A 21950-nucleotide genomic window follows, 5' to 3' on the forward strand; every position below is an offset into this window, starting at 1 on the left:
ATCTCTCTTTGCCCTCATACCCTTTGTGTTTAAAACTGGATTTTGTCCACCAAAATGCTTTCCTGGAATACTCATTTTTCCTTCACAATAATGCTATCCAGACTGCACATTTCCAAATTTTGAAGAAAATGTTCCCTGATGCATTCAATTGACATTTAAATACGTTAAACTTTAAAATGATCTTGTAATCAAAATGAAAATTCACAGAAGAGTTTATTCACTGTTTTTGTATTTTATTAGATCATAAACTTAAAATCAAATTCTCATTAAGCATCTAAATGTAAGTGCTTATTAAGCATTTTTAGGTATCTGAGTAATTTTTTTAAAAGTCACAGTTGAATAGCTTTAGAAACAAACAGTCGCTGACTGTGAGGTGTTGCATAGATGGTGTGCGTAGTATTTCAGTAAAGTAGTTTTCCATTCTCACATTCTGTTTTTGATTTGATTGAAAGGTGGCATTTTTTTTCTTCTTTGCAATCAGACATGCTAATCTGTATCAGCTTTCTCCTTTATAGGAATGGCGTCTGCTGGAAAAAAAAAAAAAGTTTTTTTCATAACAAGATTCTGTTAAGAATATTTCAGCACCATTAATTAGAAAGGTTTTATTAACCATAAGGCTAGCACTAACAGACCACAGAGCTGTTTTTTAAAGTACTGTATGCCATGGCTGCCCTGCTTTTTCTCTGTCGAAAACTTCATTTTGTTACACTCTCATCAATCACTTCAGTCATTACCGTAAATCCTACTGTTGTTAATTTTACTAGTATCACCCTAATGAGACATCCCTGCTATAATTAAAAATGAATTCTAACTTTAAGGCATTCTAAATTTTTTTTTAATGAATTTAGAATGATCTTGCCATGTAACCATAAATACCACTGATATACATAGACTACTCATCAAGTCTTTAAGAAAAGTGGTATCACAGTATGTCCAGGTGCGACTTATTTACTGGTTGTCTCTGTGCACATGTGCTTATGCATATGTATATTTTTGCGCACATATTTAGGAATTATGTTCTTTTTATAATAAAGCCTACTACGCTTTACTGAAGCTACCGATAAATCCTTATTCTTTGTCTTGCCAGAATATAGGTGGATGTGACACAAGAAGTAGGCGTCCTAGAGCGCCATCTGCTGGACGCGTTGGGGGGCTTGATAGTTCTGAAAATCAGTACTTGTTAAAACAGGTGTACTTTGTTTTAATTGCCTGTGGTGTAGTATTTATGGTTCACAAATGTCAAGATATGTACATCTGTGTTGAACTGTATGAGTTTGTAAAAGAAATAACATTCTTTCTTCTTTGGCCCTGCACTAACCTGGATTTGGACGGTTATAATCAGTATTTTGTTCAAGGAAAAAGTAAGCACGATATATACCTAATGAAACAAAGCATCACAGTTTGTAATGAGAAGAACTCTTATTAATCACAGGTCTTCAGTAGGCTACAGTTGGAGGAAATTGTTTGCATGATATTTTAACTTTAGTTTCCTTATGTTCACAGCTACTATGAAAGCAGTGTTTGAAACGTTTTTTTTTTTTTTTTTTAATATCTGGGATATGACTCAATCTGATTCTTTGTCTAGAACATGGCTCCTTCCATGTATATCTCATCAAGAACATTCCTTGTGGTTTGCGCTATTGCAGTAAGATTGCCCTGTATTTCCCCTTTTTCCTTGAAGAATTCATCAAGCATGGTTTGAAGCAATATGTTGGCAGTGTTCAAGTTCAGGTGACATTAAAGCTATGTCTATGAAATTCTCCAGAAGGGCCAGGATGTTTGGTGCCCCATGATGTAATGCAGGCCCTCCCGTTCCAGCAAAACAACTCTGTATTTACTGCTTGTAACTAATAGTAGATGTGGTAAAAGGAATTATATTCATATGGCAAATGAATACAGCCTTAATGTGCACCATATGCAGAGTGGTGGGGTGATGTGCCAATATATCACATTTATTTACCTTGTTTAGTTGCAGAAAAAAATGACTTTACCATTCAACCCATGGGTTCTTGCCATATAAATATGAGAACAGAAGAACAGATGATTTATCCCTTCAAATTGGAACTGGGTATCTTCATATGAACACTTTAATAGTGCGACACCAAAGAAAATTGTCTAATACTTTATGCTCAGATAGGAAATTTAATTTCAAACAATGGCGGGAATTACCCATTAGTTAGAAGCTACAAATTCTCTATAGTCAATGAAGTGTAGGCTCTCAAAGAAAACTGTAAATATGTCTCCTTTCATTTAACTGAGACTGGATGTACTCTGAAATTTCAAGCTACTTCCTCCCCTCTCTTCCTTTTTTAAGCCTAAAGTCAGGAGTCTTCTGCTTTTAGAATGTTGTGTGGGGGATGTATATTATTGTAGAACTACTAAGGATATGGTTAATGAAGACCTCCTGGAACAACATATTAGATTGACTTTCAAAGAGTTTGCTTCTTTAGAGAAGTGATACAACATCTTTGTGCATATGTGCCTTACATTATGCCTTAGATAGTCCTGAGAATTCGTGAACAGACACGCTTTTATATGACATTAGGTAGTAAATGTCCCTGATGGTTTCTTTTACAGTTGCCCTGTTTTTAAAAGTAATTTTTTCACATTCAAATGGGTTTGATCAAACTTTGTATTTTGGATTTGAAGTGGTTTTTGTTTTGTTGCTTTTATTTATTATTAAATTTACTTATTTTTAGTTGAAGGATAATTGTTTTACAATATGGTAAGAGTTTCTGCCACACCTCAAATGGATCAGCCATAGGCATACATATGTCCCCTCCCTCTTGAACCTCCCTCCCACCTCCCACCCCTTCCCACTCCCTCTGGGTTGGTACAGAACCCTGGTTTGAGTTCCCTGAGTCATACAGCAAATTACACAGGGGAAAAACATCCTTAGAATTTCTTCTGCCTCTCATGGCTCAGGTCTTCATTACTCTTGAGCTTTTTAGCTTTTATTCTCATAGCTTACAACTTTCTACAACTGAGAGAATGCTTTTATATTTCCTTAGGGTGAGCAGGGTCAGCAAGTTTCTCTTTTTTTAATTGAGATATAGTTGGCACCTAACATATGCATTTTAGATATACAACATCATGATTTGATATTTGTATAATTGCAAAGGATCACCACAGTATCTAAATAACATCCATCACCACACAGTTACACTGTTTTTTCCCGATGTGAGAACTTTTAAGATCCACTCTCTCAGCAACTTTCAAATATACAATATAGTATTATTAAATGGGCTTCCCAGGGGGGTCAGTGGAAAAGAAGCTGCCTCCCAATGCAGGAGTTAGAGGAGATGTGAGTTCCATCCCTGGGTCGGGAAGATCCCTTGGAGGAGGAAATGGCAATCTGCTGCAGTGTTATTGTCTGAAAAATCCCATAGACACAGGAGCCTGGCAGGCTACAGCCCACCGGGTCAAAAAGAGCTGGACACAGCTGAGTGACTCAGCGTGATTATTAACTATATTCACTATACTCTACATTAAATTCCCGAGACTTACTCATTTTGTAAGTGAGTTTGCACCTTTAGACCACTGTTGCCCATTTTGCCCACTCTCCACCTTTGGCAGCCACCTCGCAGTCTATTCTCTGTATCTTTGAAGTCAGTGTTTTTTGTTTTTAAAATTCTACACATAAATGAGATCATAAAGTATTTGTTTTTGTCTGACTTATTTTACTTATCATAATGCCCTTAAAGTCTGTCCATATTGCCACAAATGGCAGCTTATTTTTTATGACTGATATTCCACTGTGTGTGTGTGTGTGTGTGTGTGTGTGCGTGTGCGTGTGCGTGCAGCATTTCGTCCGTCCATTCATCCATCAGTGCATACTTGGGCTGTTTCCATGTCTTGGCCATTGTGAGTAATGTTGCGGTGATAGGGGGCGCAAGAATCTTCTCGAATTCATGTTTTCATTTATACCTAGAAGTGAACTTGCTGGTTTAATTTTTTGAGGAAACTGCATACTGTTTTCTATAGTGTTTGTACCAATTTACATTCCTACCAACAGGGCACAAGGATTCCTCTTTCTCCACTTTCTTATCAAAGCCTGTTATTTCTTGTCCTTTTCGTAAAGCCAGTCTAGCAGATGTGAAGGTATCTCATTGTGGTTTGCATTTCCCTGGTGATAAGTGATGTTGAGTTACCCTTTTCTGTACTTCTTAGCCATCTGTATGTATTCTTTGTAAAAAAAAAAAAAGTCTATTCAGATCCTCTGTCCATTTTTAAGTTAGATTGTTCTCTTGATGTTGAGTTATGTGAATTCTTCGTGGGTTTTGGATATTAACCTTTTTCAGTATTATGATCTGTAAATATTTTCCCCCATTCATCTGTTGCCTTTTCACTTGGCTGATGGTTTCCTTTGCTGTCCAGAGGTTTTTAGCTTGATGTAATCTCACTTGTTTATTTTTTGCTTTTGTTGTCTTTGCTTTTGGTGTCAAATCCAGGTGTTTCAAGTTGCTAAAGATGTGAAAACCCTCTATACTTTTCACTAATGCCTTACTTATGTATCTTTAACAAATGTTAAAAATGTTAAAGTGAAAGTGAAGTCACTCAGTTGTGTACAACTCTTTGCGACCCCGTGGACTGTAGCCCACCAGGCTCCTCTGGAATCCATGGGATTCTCCAGGCAAGACTACTGGAGTGGGTTGCCATTTCCTTCTCCAGTTAAAAATGTTAAGGAGGACAAATTACAAAGAATTTTATGTGACTTGGATATTTAGGATAGATAGATAAAAATAGTTATCCATTTTTGTTTTCATATTTAAAAGAATCATAATATTAAACATCAACAAATATGGATAAGATTTCAACAACTTTTCTAAGTATCTACATTCTCTTTGGAGGCAGAGTTTTATAATGTTGATGTTTCCAGACACACATATGCAACTACAGAAGCTATCAAAGAATTAGAGCCAAAGACAAGCCTGTCTGTGGGGAATTGGCAAGTGAAAAGTCTCAAAAAACTAGGATAAAAGAAGTACACAAGTTAAGTTTGATATGTCCACATGATGGAAGACTGTATAGCCATTAACGTATTATGAATTGTGATATTGACATGAAAGTATATGCTCTCTGAATTGGTAAGTGTCAGAGATCACCAAACTACAGGTATAATAAGACATTTTAAATATTTGTGTTGGTAAGTGTATGCTTTGTATACCGTGTTGTATATTGCTGTTGTTCAGTTGCTCAGTCGTATGCAACTCTCCACTCTTCATGGACTGAAGCACGCCAGGCTTCCCTGTCCTTCACTATCTCCCAGTCTGCTCAAACTCGTGTCCATTGAGTCAGCGATGTCATCCAACCATCTCATCCTCTGTCGCCCACTTCTCCTCCTGCCCTCAACCTTTCCCAGCATCAGGGTCTTTTCTAAGGAGTCGGCTCATCGCATCAAGTGGCCAGAGTATTGGAGCTTCAGTTTCAGCATCAGTCCTTCCAATGAATATTCAGGGTTGATTTCCTTTAGGATTAATTGGTTTGGTCCCCTTGCTGTCTGAGGGACTCTCAAGAGTCTTCTCCAGCACCCCAGTTCAAAAGCATCAATTCTTCGGCACTCAGCCTTCTTTATGGTCCAACTGTCACATCCATACATGATTACTGGAAAAACCATAGCTCTGACTGTATGGACCTTTGTTGTCAAAGTGATGTCTCTGCTTTTTAATATGCTGTCTAGGCTAGAAAAAAGTCTGAAATAATAACTGATAAATGCAAGCAATGGTCATTTTAGGTAGTGGAACTTAGAGGTATTTTTTCATTTTCTTCTTCATAATTTACTAAATTATATGAATGCTTTATAATGAGTATATATTATTTTGATAATCAGAGACAATAAATATATTTTACTGGGTAGGAAAATACCTAGTTATTGTAATGTATCTTCTCTTCCTGCTCTCAGCTCCATGCTCTGGCTATATCAAAATGAAATGGATTGTTAGAGAAGGTTGGAAAATCTAAGAAAAAGAGGAATGGGAGAAATCATAGTCTACTTTCTAGAAATGAAGGTATATTTTCCTCCCTGATGGGAAAAATAGTAATAAGAATCATTTCTAATTGGTATTTATGTGTTACAGGATCAGATATTGTACTTTTGCTAGAAAACAAATGTGAGCAACAGAGGGTGAAAATATGCACCACCCTGCCGCTGCTGGCTGGTGTTCACTGAGTGCTCCCTACATGCTAGGCACAGCTCCAGCACTTCACGTAGTACCTCGTCAGTCCTCATGGTAGTCCTGGTTTGCATGTGTGTGTGTGTGTGTGCAGTCGTGTTGGACTCTTTGCAGCCTCACAGTCTGTAGCCCACCAGGTTCCTCTGTCCATGAGATTCTCCAGGTAAGAATACTGGAGTGGGGATTCCTTCTCCAGAGGCTCCTCCCAACTCAGGGATCGAATCCACATCTCTTGCATCTCCTTCATTGGCAGGCGTATTCTTTACCACTGAGCCACCTGGGCAGCCCAGTCCTGTTGTTATCCTTGTTTTATAGATGAGGCACAGAGAGAATATTAGTATGCCTCTACTTTCTAGATCTTTCTAGAACTATGAGAACTTACTAGATTGAGGGCAGGAGGAGATTGGTTACATTTACTAGTTATCATTCCAGACTTTTTTCTATGCCTAGACAGCATATTAAAAAGCAGAGACATCACTTTAACAACAAAGGTCCATATAGTCAAAGCTATGGTTTTTCCAGTAGTCATGTACGGATGTGAGAGTTGGACCATAACGAAGGCTGAGTGCTGAAGAACTGATGCTTTCGAATTGGGGTGCTAGAGAAGACTCTTGAGAGTCCTTTGGACAGCAAGGAGATCAAACTAGTCAATCTGAAAGGAAATCAACCCTGAATATTCACCGGAAGGACTAATGCTGAAGCTGAAGCTCCAATACTTTGGCCACCTGATGCAAAGAACTGACTCCTTAGAAAAGACCCTGATGCTGGCAAAGGTTGAGGGCAAGAGAAGAAGGGAGCAACAGAGGATGAGATGGTTGGATAGCATCGCCAACTCAGTGGACATGAATCTGAGTTCTCATAGTTTTCATAGTTCTAGTAAGACCTATGAGCTTCAAAACCCAAGGGAGGGGAAGCATAGCTAGCAAACTAGAGCCTGGATTCAAACCCAGGCACTCTAGGCCAGAGGCATCATTCTTACCCACTAAACTGGACAGCATTTTAAATTTCATTTCATTGGATCATCAACTGTGGAAAATTTGATGCAACTTTGTCACTAAAGTACTCTTAGTATTTGCAGAAGATAATTTTATTACCTCTAGCAATCTCTAGTTAGTATTGAGTTCTTATGAAAGTATATGTCATGATAAGATTTTGTACTTTTTAAATACTATTACACATGTTAGGATTATACTTTATGTATAAAATTGTAGGTATATACTCACACAAGTGCACTTTTTAATGTCTTAGAAGATGATTCCATTGTCATAAACTTTTGTTTATATAAGTTCATATAAGAAAGTGAAAGAAGGAAAGTGAAGTCGCTCAGTCGTGTCCGACTCTTTACAACCCCGTGGACTGTAGCCCACCAGGTTCCTCCATCCATGGGATTCTCCAGGCAAGAATACTGGAGTGGGTTGCCATTTCCTTCTCCAGGGGAATCTTCCCAACCCAGGGATCGAACCCAGGTCTCCCACATTGCAGGCAGACGCTTTAACCTCTGAGCCACCAGGGAAGCCCAAGTTCATATAAACTTATATGATATATATATATATAGTATATATCATAGAAAGGAGAAAGGTTATAAATCAAGAACTTAGTATTATTAAGTTTTAAATCAACATTATACTGTCTTATATTAATAATTCTAATATTTACAAGAGGAAGCTACCAAATTTTATTGTTGGTTGTCATATTCTAAATGAAGCCATGACTTGTTTTCTGTAATGTATATGTTCAACAAAATCAACATGTTTTCAAAACAATGGAAAAAATCCATAATTAAAGGAAAATAGGAAGAAAGGTTGGTAGAGATGGTATAAATAGACCAAGTCTTAAATAATTTCTAATTGATGCTTTTGAACTGTGGTATTAGAGAAGACTCTTGAGAGTCCCTTGGACTGCAAGGAGATCCAACCAGTCCATTCTAAAGGAGATCAGCCCTGGTTGTTCTTTGGAAGGAATGATGCTAAAGCTGAAACTCCAATACTTTGGCCACCTCATGTGAAGAGTTGACTCGTTGGAAAAGGCTCTGATGCTGGGAGGGATTGGGGGCAGGAGGAAAAGGTGACGACAGAGGATGAGATGGCTGGATGGCATCATCGACTTGATGGACATGAGTTTGAGTGAACTTCGGGAAATGATGATGGACAGGGAGGCCTGGCGTGCTGCGATTCATGGGGTCGCAAAGAGTCAGACACGACTGAGCAACTGAACTGAACTGAACTGTATAATTAAAATGTAGTGTTATCATTCCAATTGAAAAATTAGAAAGTTAATGGAAAGATTTAAGAAACATTTAACAACTAACCTCATCTGCTTCACAAAAACCATTTCCTCTCCTGATTTACCATTATGGTGAGCCACATGAGAAACCTTAGTCTTCAATTTTCATATGAATTTTTTCATTGATGAATGCTTTATAGTAAAAATGTAATTAAAATGGAATAAAAGATGTGCAAAACAGAAGTATCCAGTTTTAGGAAATGGCAAGTATATATAATACTTAGATTTTCTTAAACCTATATATATATGTAATAATTATATATTTAGGTCCTTAAACAAATTTACATTTTCATTCAAAATGAATACTCTATTGAAGTGATTTTTTTTTTTTTAGCAAGGTTTCATATTTTATGTCTCTAAGAGGTCAGATGGGTATTAGATTTTGCTAACCTGGAAAATTATATTGGTTGTTTTTATTTAAAAACCTTATTAGTTGACGGTAAGTACTTATTTTGTATAAAAATTAAGTTATAATAAATAGTTTGGACTTCAATGCAGCTTTTTGATCTTTCCAATAATAGATATTTGTAATTAGCAGGCTTATAGTAAGGTCAACAAAACCTTATTCAGTGACCATTTAAAATCAAATCATTTACATATACAGGGTCATATTTTCTTGCCTTTGTTTCCAGAGTGCATTGCACATAATACATACTCAGTAAATGTTATATTAAAGCGAAGGAGTTAAAGGAATGAATGAATAAACAAATGGGGAATGTTAACCTCTGTCCCAGGAGTAGTTAAACTTAAGTTTTAATTGAAAGAGCTAATTTTACTTCTGTAAAACTAAAACTAAGGAAATGTTGACCTGCTCTTCATTTCATGATAGACGGTACGAAAATGGTAAATGAATGAAGGGGATTCTCTCTGCTAGTAACAACGTACTTCAACTGCTAATGAGAACTTTGCAGTGCCTTTTGAAAGTAATTTAATTTTCATTAAGACCGAGGAGATGATGGCCAAAATACCAAGAACTTTATTCATTTTTAAAAATGCAAGTCAAAGTTTGCCAGAAATAGATGTCAGGGCTATTTTTACCTGGCTTATTAATTCTCTTTGCCTTAATGGATACAGATCTTTTGAAATATTTTTTCTCATTGGATATTTATGAACAGGATACCAGAGAAATTACTGTTTCCTCCATCTCTTCTTTCAGGTATAACTTTAAGTGGTTCAGAGTCCATTTGATGAAGAAATACACTTAGTGTTATGAGAGCACCAAAGAAACACATTTAATAGCAGCATTTGTTATTCTGCCTAATGGTGTAAAACATTTCACCTAATATTTTAAAACATAGGTCGAATATAAATGCTTAATGGGTATTATGGAGATCTTGTGCTGCTTAAATGAAACTTGGATTGTTATAATGGCGTCTGTAAGTTAGTAACTGGTATTCCCTGTTATGTACTGAGAAAAGCACATCTGTAAAAACTGATGTGTCCTGGTGTTTGTGGCAGGATTTGGAGCCTTTAATCTCCTTTGACTTGCTCATCTTCCTTTAAGGCCATCCATAAAGATGCACTGAGTGTCCTTTTCAGCCTTTGGTTAGGCTTTGCATCAGTAGTCATAAACCTGCTCTCCGGACAAAGACACCCTTTCCTTTGAAGTAATTGGTCAAGCTTTTCAAAGCAGTTCAAGAAGTCTATCCTCTTTCTCTTTTTATTTTTCTTTAAGAAGAGTTTGAAGTGCAGCCCCTTAAACTAGCAGCAAGATAAATTTTTCTCTTCAGCTTTATTGAAAGCCATGACGATTTTTCAAGCAGTAAGACTTTAAAAGGTTCTTAAGGAAATCTGTTCTGCTTTATGATCTATAGCTTTTGGTAGATCCCACTATCTCAGAAAGCAAAAGTGAAGACTTTTTGTATCCACTAACTACTGCAAATTTTTATCAAAGAATTAACCCGATGTTTTTCAGAAGACATTTTCCCCCTGCTCTATATTCAGTTTAGAAACTCCGATGAGAGATGGCCATAGCTTTGGAGTCTTTGAAAAGGTCATATGTGGCCAGTGTTATCTTATTTGAGCTGATTTTCCCTGCTAGGTATTAACTCTGTATGTTGATAGGTAGTGGGAGGGGCAAATTTAGCTGAGCGGTGCAGTGAGAGTCTTACATGGTTCCCAGATTTCCTTTCTAGGCTTTCCAAACACACAGACATAGACATGTATATGTATTGTTATCGATATGTGAATGTTATTGCTATATTGCAGGATAATGTAACCACAGAGAAATAAGTAGATTCTGTGAGCCAGTATGAAGCCTGCGTTTCCCTTCCCCTATCATCACGTCTAGCCTTCATAATTTCATTCCAAGGGGTCCCCAAAATACCTGTTGAACTTACCACTTTGGACCTGTTGGACTTAAATCTCACATCGTATGATTCTGTTTGCTACAGTGAAATTGTAATATGTAAAACATTCGGTTTGTAGAAACTTACAAAAATCCCAGTATTTATTTTGAGCATATTTTTTAATGAGAAAATGTAAAGAATATCCTGTCTTCACCCCATACAGTAAAGGGTAATACGAAGTTTAGTCTTTAAACAAGACTGGAAATAGCTTTTCTTAGAGGAAATGATCTCTCTTCTTGTATTGTTGTACGTGGACTTTTAGAGGTTGTTAATGTGCGTTTCCTGAAGTGGGGGAAAGTTCAGTAGCAGGGGCTTTTTTATTTTTTTTTTACTGGAAAAAATCGAGTGAAACCAGTCACCTAAGTAGGACCCAGTGATCATCTGCCCTTATGCTTTCAATTTGTTGTTTTTCTTTTCCTTTTCTCTCCTTTTCCTCTTTCTCCCCCCTGTATTTCCTGAGCTGTCTAATCTGCTTCCTGGGTTAGGAAACATTTTGCCAAACTTTGAAGCCAGAGTCCTAGCACTGAACACGCCTTATTTAGAGATCAAGCCCAAGGAAAAGAAAAACCTCTTTCGGTTTTGAAATGACACAGTATGTGCCTGTGTGTTCTGATGTGTGGAGGGAAAAATGATTGGTACGGTGTGGATTATTAGAAACTAGTATTTGTCAGTAAAGCATAGTTACAAAAATCTTACTTATGAGTTTACAAAAAAGAATGCTTATATCTTAATTCACTTTATGGGGTAAATCATGAGGCTTCCTAAACTCTAACTTTACAGTCTTAGGAAATTCTCAGTAGTTCAACTCTTTTACGTTAAAGAAAGAAATCTAATTGATAGCAATCTCCTCATTTCCTCTCCATGTCTCTGAGAAAATACTCTTAGATCTAGAAAACAAACAAACAAAAAAGTTAGCATTGGCATGCTTAAGTGACAGCATCCCAGAAATTGGTACCTTATGAAAACAAAAAGGAACAATTACAATGAAAATATATTCCTTAGATCTTAATGATTTTAATTCTTGATTTTGAGAAAGTTGACAATAGATATAATTAGACACTAATTTCAAAAATATAACATCATATGGTATTTTTGTGGAATATAGAGTGTCTTGAGAAAGGGGAGGAAACCATGAATCAGGGTTAAAGTATTGGTAACTTTTAAAAATTATTTCTATTTTTAGTGGCAAGACTTACCTCTAGCATAAGGTTAAGTAGTTCAGACAGGTTTGCATTATTTGCTTCTCTTCCTAACAAATTAATATACTTTTAAAGGGAAAAAAATAGCTGCTTGTGTAACAAATGCTTTCTGGTTTGGAAAATCTGAAGTTAACTTTGTATTACGGTGGGTTTCTCTTCCCATGCATGCATGCTGCATGCTAAGTCACTTCGGTTGTGTCCAAGTCTTTACAACCCTATAGACCGTAGCCCGCCAGGCCGCTCTGTCCATGGGATTCTCCTGGCAAGAATACTGGAGTGGGTTGCCATGCCCTTCTCCAGGGGATATTCCCAACCCAGGGATCGAACCCACGTCTCTTATACGTCGTACATTGGGAGACAGGCTCTTTCCCAGTAGCACCACCTGAGAAGCACATTCTCTCCCCCCAGAAGTTTTAAAACTGAGTCAAAGAAACCAGGCCCTTGTTGCACTTACCCCCTGACCTTTTGGTGTGTCATTTGAGGGCTCCTCGGTCAGTCACCCAGCATGCAAGCCAGTTCCTGCATCAGCATGGAGCGCAGCCAGTGTGGTGCAGAGTTTGACATGCTGCCTTTTCACTCAGAAGCACCCAGAGTCACCAAAGCCAGGAAGGACACGGTGGGGACCTAACCTTGCATCATGCAGTCAGTAAACGCACTGCGTTAATTATGCGAGACAACCAGACAGACGTGAAGTAACTGCAGGCTCCTGGGGCAGAGCGGCCCAGAGCACAGAGACCAGACTGTCTTAAAGGAGAGGTACTCTCCTGGTTTGGGTCAGTGTGCTGTCAAGAAAACCTCTTTTCCTTCCTCCCATCCCCAAAAACACAGGCATGTACATAAATTTGCATGACATTTCAGAGAACATGTTGACCATTATAAAAAGCACTAGTTAATTTTTTGACCAGCAGCATTTGGTCATAACACAGTGGTGTGATCACTCACCCAGAGGCAGACATCCTGGAGTGCAAAGTCAAGTGGGGCTTAGGAAGCATCACTACGAACAAAGCTAGTGGAGGTGATGGAATTCCAGTTGAGCTATTTCAAATCCTAAAAGATGATGCTGGGAAAGTGCTGCACTCAATATGCCAGCAAATTTGGAAAACTTAGCAGTGGCCACAGGACTAGAAAAGGTCAGTTTTCATTCTAGTCCCAAAGAAAGGCAATGCCAAAGAATACTCAAACTACCGCACAGCTGCACTCATCTCATACACTAGCAAATGCTCAAAATTCTCCAAGCTAGACTTCAACAGTACATGAACCAGGAACTCCCAGATGTTTAAGCTGGATTTAGAAAAGGCAGAGGAACCAGAGAGATCAAATTACCTACATCTATTGGATCATTGAAAAAGCAAGAGAGTTCCAGAAAAAAACCTACTTCTGCTTTATGACTATGCCAAAGCCTTTGACTGTGTGGATCATAACAAACTGGAAAATTCTGAAAGACATGGGAATACCAGACCACCTGACCTGCCTCCTGAGAAATCTGTATGCAGGTCAGGAAGCAACAGTTAGAACTGGACATGGAACAACAGACTGATTCCAAATAGGAAAAGGGGTACGTCAAGGCTGTATATTGTCACCCTGCTTATTTAACTTACATGCAGAGTACATCATGGGAAGTGCCAGGCTAGATGAAGGACAAGCTGGAATCAAGATTGATGGGAGAAAAATCAATAACCTCAGACACACAGATGACACCACCCTTATGGCAGAAGAGGAACTGAAGAGCCTCTTGATGAAGATGAATGAAAGAGGAGGATGGAAAAGTTGGCTTAAAACTCAACATTCAGAAAACTAAGATTATGGCATCTGGTCCCATCACCTCATGGCAAATAGATGGGGAAACAATGGAAATAGTGACAGACTTTATTTTCTTGGGCTCCAAAATCATTGCAGATGGTGACTGCAGCCATGAAATTAAAAGATGTTTGCTCCTTGGAAGAAAAGCCATGACCAACCTAGACAGCATATTAAAAAGCAGAGACATTACTTGCTGACAAAGGTCCATCTGGTCAAAGGTGTGGTTTTTCTAGTAGTCATGTATGGATGTGAGAGTTGGACTATAAAGAAAGCTGAGCACCAAAGAATTAATGCTTTTGAATTGTGGTGTTGGAGAAGACTCTTGAGAGTCCCTTGGACTACAAGGAAATCAAACCAGTCAATCCTAAAGGAAATCAATCCTGAATATTCATTGGAAGGACTGATGCTGAAGCTGAAACTCCACCTGATGGGAAGAACTGACTCACTGGAAAAGACCCTGATGCTGGGAAAGATAGAAGGCAGGAGGAGAAGGGGACCACAGAGGATGAGATGGTTGGATGGCATTACCGACTCAATGGACATGAGTTTGAGATGATGAAGGACAGGGAAGCCTGGCGTGCTGCAGTCATGGGGTTGCAAAGAGTTGGACACGACTGAGCGACTAAACTGAACTGAGCTGCTTTGAGACACAATGAATGCAGTTCAGACCATCCTCACCAAGACAAGGGTCTCAGTCGCCCAGGAGGAGTAGGGCCAGCTGAGGGGTGGGGAGAGGAAGCCACCACATTCCGTACTTTATTATTGTTCATCCACAGACCATCTCATCAGAGGGCTCATATTTATATTTGCAAAAGTATCTGAGGCAGTTATAATGCAGACTTTTGTGTTTTTTTTTTCCCCCGTTTTAAACTATCATTGCTTGATCATCCTGTAAAGCTCAGAAATTTAGCAACCTATGCTCCTCAAACTCTATCATGGAGTCCAGATCATCACCTAAAAATAGGATTTGGGGTCAAAGTCCCTGGTGGCTCAGACAGTAGAACGTGTCTGCAAATGCAGGAGACCTGGATTAAATCCTTAGATCAGGAAGATTCCCTGGAGGAGGGCATGGCAACCCACTCCAGCATTCTTGCCTGGAGAATCCTCAGGACAGAGGAACCTGATGGGGTACAGTCCATGGGGTCGCAAACGGGTTGGACACGACTGAGCAGCTGACACACGTTTCTTTCCAAAGCTGTAAATTAAAGATTAGGCATCATGGGTATTAGGAGCAAATTATTGGTGATTTAATCTGAGTAGTGGGAGGTCACCCCCCACCTGAACTTGAATTAATGTGTTCTTTTTATCTTTTTTCCCCCAAAAGGTGAGACTGCCACTCCGCGGGCCATTCTGACAGGCCACGACTACGAGATCACTTGTGCTGCTGTCTGCGCGGAGCTCGGCCTCGTGCTAAGTGGCTCCAAAGGTAAGCCTGCAGGACCTTCAAAATGAGTGCGTTTTTTGATGTCTTCTAGTAACAGGTTACCAAAGATGAACTTGGTGCCTTTTTTTCTGAAGCTGTGCTGTCTGTCACAGGGGCTGTTAGTCACATGGCAGACCCATGACCGTTCGCATTAACTGAAATGAAATAAAATTTGCAGTTCAGTTCCCTGGTGGCACTAACCACATTGCAGGGCTCAGTGTTCACCTATGACTAGGGACTGTGGTATTGGACAGCCCAGAAAGGGAACTTTTCCATCACTGCAGAAAGTCCTGTTTCACAGCATTGCTCTGAAGAGTGAGGCGAGAACAAGAGCATCTTTGTGTGTTTGTTTATTCTTCTCGATTCTGACTGGGCTGGGTTCCATCCCACACCTGAACGGAACTTGCTGACCCAGTCTGTCTCTCCTTCCAAATCTCTGAAGGAGATGGCATTGAGAATGGAGTGGAAAAATACTTCAGCTGGTTTGCCCGAGGGTCTCCCTCAGAGTATCTCCTGTGTTCCAGCCAAAGGTGTTAAGCACGCTCCCCAAGAGCACACACACCGATCAGCGTCTGACCAGGAGCAGAGCAGTTTCCAGTTCACTTTCATTCAGTTGTAATAGTCTGTTCATCTCTCTGTCCCGCTGCCCTGAACTTAGCTCTGAACATACAAAATGCAATCACATCTCTTTTAGGCTGATCTGATGGGGAGGCATAGAGTTTTTGAGTCACTTTACCTGTGCCTTGAACTGTAATACTTTGTCTAGCTAACAAGACATATTAGTTCAATATTGGTATTTAAAACTTAGTTGGTCAAAACAATGAAACCATAATAATGATAACAAGAATTCTATAACTGCTTTTTATACCCAGTATTTTATTTATCCTGAGCTAACATGAGTTCTTGGGCTGTATGCGATCCAAACTGGACATCTTTCATGATTTCATGCAAAGATATTAAAAATCAGTCATTTAAATGGGAAATATTATGATTAATAATCAGTTGGAAATTTTATGGTTGTTCCATGCTTTTAAATTTTTTATCAAAACATTTAAAATCCTCTTGTTCAGTTTCATACATACACATATACATACACGGGCTTCCCCGGTGACTCAGTGGTAAAGAATCTGCCTGCAACGCAGGAGACATACGTTTGATCCCCAGGTCAGGAACATTTCCCTGTAGATGAGAATGGCAACTCGCTCCAGTATTCTTGCCTGGAGAATCCCATGGACAGAGGAGCCTGGTGAGCTACAGTCCACGGGGTTGCAAAGAGTTGGACACAACTGAGTGCATATTACATACATATATACACATATCTATGGACATAAAAATCAAGTAAAACATTTACTTCAGTCCAGTTCAGTTCAGTCTCTCAGTCGTGTCCGACTCTTTGCGACCCCATGAATCGCAGCATGCCGGGCCTTCCTGTCCATCACCAACTCCCAGAGGTCACTCAAACTCACGCCCATCGAGTCGGTGATGCCATCCAGCCATCTCATCCTCTGTCGTCCCCTTCTCCTCCTGCCCTCAATCCCTCCCAGCATCAGAGTCTTTTCCAATGAGTCAACTCTTCGCATTTACTTAGTACACTGTAATTTAAAACAGAAAGACTGAGAGTGAAAGTGTTTTATTTCTTTGTGAAAAATACGAGTACTGTGACAGTGCTTGCCCAGTCCTCCCCATGTGATGTAAGATAAGGGGTGAGCATCTTCTAGATGCCTTGACCAGCTGTCAGACCCCTTCCTCAGTTTGGACCAGCTTCCAACACGTTACCTTCTCTGCCTTCAGTGTCATGAAACATCTCCTAGGTTTCCTTTAATGTGAAGGTTCTTGCTGGCCCCACTCCCAGGGTATCCTCGTGTTTAATAAGCCACTTTCCTAACTTACGTCAGTGAGGCCACCTTCACTCACTCCCTGGGGCTGTGTATCCAACGCCCCACGGCCAGCTCTGTCTTCTCTAAATCCATGTAGGTTTGCTTCAGATTTCACTTCCAGCATCGTCACTTCCCTTTTCCTTATGGCAGAGGCAGAGTCATCTTTGTTGGCCACTGTCCCCTTTTGATCATCCGTTTTTGTAAAATGCCAGATAGTCCTGTCCCTGGAGACAAGGAGGCAACAGAACTGCAGGGCCTTCTGTCTGTGGCCAAGCTGAGCGGACAAGCAGGGACTGTTCACTAACAGACTTTGAGAGAAGCGGGCCTGTTATTTACAGTGGTTTGTGGGCTGAAGAGCTGGTTATGGAGCGTGTACCTTATGCAGTTCCCGTGGTAACTGAAGTCCGCACCGGGGCTGGGGTCATTTAGAGTGACGACTGAAACCCGTGCTCGCCGGACCTGTGCAGGCAAACGCTGCCTTGTGCGTTTATGGTGAGGATGCTGAAAACTTAGCAACGCCTGAGTGGTCAGGAGAAGGCTGAGAGGCGTGCTTTAGTAGTCACGAGGGACGGGAGTCCATGTAGGCTGGGAGTAATTTAGGGAAAAGTGGGCCCTGTGGTCTGGTTACCTCCTTTGTCCAACGAGACATTTCTTAGGACCTGCTCATCACCCGGGCAGTTTTGGTTACCTGCTCCTCCTCTGCTCTGCCTGCAGCAGGCACTCGGTAAAGATGGGACAGCACAGCCACATGTGGGCTGCTCGGCAGTTTCTTCACCTTCCTTCCCGAGCTTTCAACCCCCACCCCCCCAGGCCCCTGTGAGACGCAGGGAGGGTCGCAGACGGCCATCTCTTGCTTCATGGCAGCCCATGTTCAACTGAGGCCCAGCCTTCCTGGAAGCTCTTCTAGGATTTGAAATTTGTCCTGTTTCTTTCTGAATTCCTCCAGTTTTTTTTATCATCTCTGGGCGTAATGAATTTCACAAGTAATTTCCTGTTTCTTGAGATGTGAAATTGAGCATGTATGACTGTTTTCTTCCAAGTGGAAGGTGAGATCTGGCTGACATGCTGATTTCACAAAATAACTGATATCTTTTTCAGTCTTTCTCCAACTGTGATATGGTACTGACATCCTGTTTGATCTGTGCTTGAGACTCAGATCACTTTTGTCTGTTCTTATGAAAAAACTTCATTTTGCCTTTTGTTTCTATTTTCTCAGAGGGACCATGTCTCATACATTCCATGAATGGAGACTTGTTAAGGACTTTGGAGGGTCCAGAAAACTGCCTGAAACCAAAACTCATTCAGGCGTCGAGAGAGGGCCATTGTGTCATTTTCTATGAGAATGGCTCCTTCTGCACGTTCAGTGTGAACGGAAAGCTCCAGGCCACCATGGAGACCGACGATAACATAAGGGTAAGCGTACCGTACCGACTTCTCAGCGCCTGCTTTCACCTCAGCGTAGAGGTGGCGAGGAGGTGGAGAGGTCACCAAGGAGGCCTCTGGGTTCCCACACCAAGGGCCTCCTTTTCACCCGAGAGAGAATCACCCGATAGCACTCGGACGGGGGTGTCTGCTTCCCAGAGCCCAGCCTGTCCCACCGTGCCAACTGCATGCCCAGCCTGCAGTCCAGGTTGGGAAGTGAAGCCAGGAGGAGCCTTCAGCAGAGGGCTGTTCTTAGATCTGAAGCCATCCTGGGTGGCTGTCAGTGGTGCTGCTCATTTTTTTTTTTTTTTGGTTTTGTTTTTTAACCTAAGAATGTTAACTGCACAGTGCTGTTTCCTGAGTATCAAAGCTAAAATAGTGCCTTTAGGGTACCCTAAAACTGGCTCTCTCTACCCTTGAACAGGCTGATGGTGGGAATGGTAGGGATTACCATGCTTTAGGATTAGCATCTAATTGCAGACTGGACTGCTGTGTGGATAACAAGACCCAAACACACCAAGTTAAGGAAGTTGTGCTTCAGATTATGATGTGAATCCAACAAACGATTTTTCACTTTTGGTGTACAAGAGACGGCCCTGTGGACCCTCCCGGGTCTTCCTTCATTTTCAGGATAGGGGTGTTAGAGGGTGAAGAGAAAAGTAAGGACTGCTCTTGGAGAGGCTGTTTTCAAAGTCCTTCTTTTCACACCTCCAGACTTTTTGGTGCAGGTTAAGCTTCATTTTACCATATCCCCTGTATTTCCTGATATAAGGTTGGGGGGCGTGTGGCCTGCCCACAGGGAAGGGGCAGGACGTGTTGGGGGTGGGCAGAAGGCCGCAGAGGCCTCAGCCCTCTGAGTGTGGTATAAGTTAGTTCTGGCCACTGTACTCATGGCTACTCCTGACCTGGGGCGACTTAGGTGACATGCATTCTCCCACTTTTCCCACATCTAGTCTGATCTCTTTTCTCCTATAAATATTGGGGTCAGGAAGTACTAAGGAGTAAGAAAGAGTGTTAGTCGCTCAGTCGTGTCCGACTCTTTGCAGCTCCTTAGACTGTAGCCCGCCAGGCTCCTCTGTCCATGGAATTCTCCAGGCAAGAATACTAGAGTGGGTTTCCTTCTCCAGGGGATCTTCCTGACCCAGGGATCAAACTCTGGCCTCCCGCATTGCAGACAGATTCTTTACCATCTAAGCCACCAGGGAAGCCCATTGAGAAATAGAAACCCTAAATCTAGATGGCACTGATCAGACCGAAGGTACTTGCTGCTTCTATATCCTAGGATGATTTGTTTTTCTTTTTTTCACAGATTGACTTGTTTGTTTTTGGCTGCACTAGGCAACTTGTGGGATCTTAGTTCCCCAACCAGGGATCGAACCTGTGCCCTCAGCAATGAAAGAGTGGGGTCTTAACCACTGGAGCACCAGGGAATTCTCCAGGATGGCTTGCTAATTTAGTAAATGGCTTTCCTCTTTGCTCTCCTCTTCTCTCTGGGAATTTTCTCCAGTGCATTTTGCCTGCCCTGCACACACAGACGCTCACACTCTGCTTTTTATTTTTCCCTCCCTTCATTTAAACCAAATACACATCAGAGGGTTTTCCTTTCCTCTTTTCTTTACGATAATAATGTTGATAATCTGTCAGTTTGAGTTGCGATTATATTGTCAGCTACACTAATAAATCTGTAAAGTAATTTGAAATCCCTAGCTGGCTAAAACAATTTCTGTGGCCTTTCAGTCAGTACCAGAGGTTCCGGGAAGTTCCTCCAGGCAGCAGTTGGAGGCTTTCTGCACACTGTTCTCGCACACACGCTTTTCCTCTCTGCCCTGTGGCTGCTGTGTTTTTTCCTCTGTAATATTTCCCACTGGATTTTAGGCTTAAACAATCTATCGCCTTTTCCCCAGCACGCCTGTACTTTATCATACTAACTTGTAAGTGGCAAGTGTGTGATTAAAGTGCGCTTGCCTAAAATGAGCACTGCCCATGCCCAGCTCCAGAGACCCACCCTTGCGTAGCTGACTGCCTTGGGAAGGATGGAAGGCCACCGCAGGCTGGGAGCAAGAGACACCACAGAGCAAAATGCTCCACCTCCGTCCTCAGTCGGAGCCTGTCTGAGGGGAGGAGACCGTGGAAACAAATTAGCCATTAGCTCAGACCAGAAATGAAGTTTCTTTGAAATAGCAAGAGCCCTGTAGGCAGGCGGCCTGCGGAACCTCGGCCTTCATCAAGGCCTCCCACCTGTTTTTATTTAGATGCCAGATTGCGCTGTGGCGTTTGGTTAACATATCTGGACACAGCATCCAGGCAGTGTTTAGATGTCTTAATGAAGAGCTTAAATTTAAGTGAGCAGCCCGTACGGAGCAGCAGTTACATTCTCCTAAACAAAGGCCCACCACCATTTCACCATAGGAACTCATTTATTTTCTCTTCCTGAGGAAGCTGTGTCTTCAGATGTGACTGTTGCCAGCAGACGGCTGGGGCCCACTGGTCCCTCCTGGAAACCAGGGCAGCCAGTGTTGTCCACGCTCTCAGGAGTCCAGAGACCGATGTTCACGTGTTTCCAGGGCCCTCCTAACATCTCGAGTCTCAGCCCAGCCTGGGCACTCAGGAGTCTCATGAGATTAAGAACTCCACTGGGGCTGGGGGGAGATGGGGTGCTGCTCAGGAAACGCTCCCCTGGCTCTCATCACCAGGGAAACTTGACAAGTCCCTCATGAGAAAGGCCGACAAAGTATTTTTTACCTTTGGCAGGCATCTGGTTTATTAGAATGTTTTAGATGTGGATAAAAGTATAGTCCTGAAAGTCCGGGTTTTATTTATTTCGACACAGAACTAGGATTAAGGAGTTTTTACTCTAGGACAAAGAATTAAAGATTAATGGCTTTAATTTATGTTTTAATATAGCACTTATCCAGTAAAAAGCCTCAAGTATAAAACTCAAGTGAACCACAGCCACAAGGTCAATGGGTTTTCATCCACTGAATTTTATAAGTGTAGCAAATAATTATTTGTAGTAGTCTTCATTTCCAAGATAACTCCCTGGAGAGTGCTGTTTGTGAAATGAATGGGGGGAATGATATTGGGTTTTATTTACATTGAAAAATCTTATTATTTGTATTGGTTAAAATTTAGAAAATACTTCTTACATGTAACTATCTTCTGCCCATGGGTTCTGATTTCTTAGCTATATTTTTATGTTCTTGAAAATAAGCTGTATTTAAGAGACCTCTAAAAGTTTGCATTTACTTTAATGAATTTGGCTATGAAACAGTCCTTTTCTGTAATTAAAAAAAATTTTTTTGTTGTAAAAGGGTAGCTTGAAGACTTAAGGCAACTATCCTAAAACTCTGAGTGCAGAACAGTGTAAATATATTTTTCAGAAGGTAGATATTTTCTTTCTGGCTTGCCATCTGGATTCCCATGGT

At 40.9% G+C, this 21950-nt stretch overlaps 1 protein-coding gene across 5 annotated transcripts in view; it reads left to right on the top strand.

Moving 5' to 3' along the window:
• Positions 1 to 21950, top strand: part of LRBA (LPS-responsive vesicle trafficking, beach and anchor containing) — a 758995-nt gene that overhangs the window by 730470 nt on the left and 6575 nt on the right. For all 5 annotated transcript variants that reach the window (XM_010840761.1, XM_010840760.1, XM_010840763.1 and 2 more), the window contains exons 54-55: positions 15128 to 15229; positions 18320 to 18516. In XM_010840761.1, coding sequence (XP_010839063.1) covers positions 15128 to 15229; positions 18320 to 18516 — 299 coding nt within the window. The remainder of the gene's footprint in view (positions 1 to 15127; positions 15230 to 18319; positions 18517 to 21950) is intronic.

Source organism: Bison bison, unplaced genomic scaffold (genome assembly GCF_000754665.1).
Source record: "Bison bison bison isolate TAMUID 2011002044 unplaced genomic scaffold, Bison_UMD1.0 scf7180017864146, whole genome shotgun sequence".
NCBI lineage: Eukaryota > Metazoa > Chordata > Mammalia > Artiodactyla > Bovidae > Bison > Bison bison.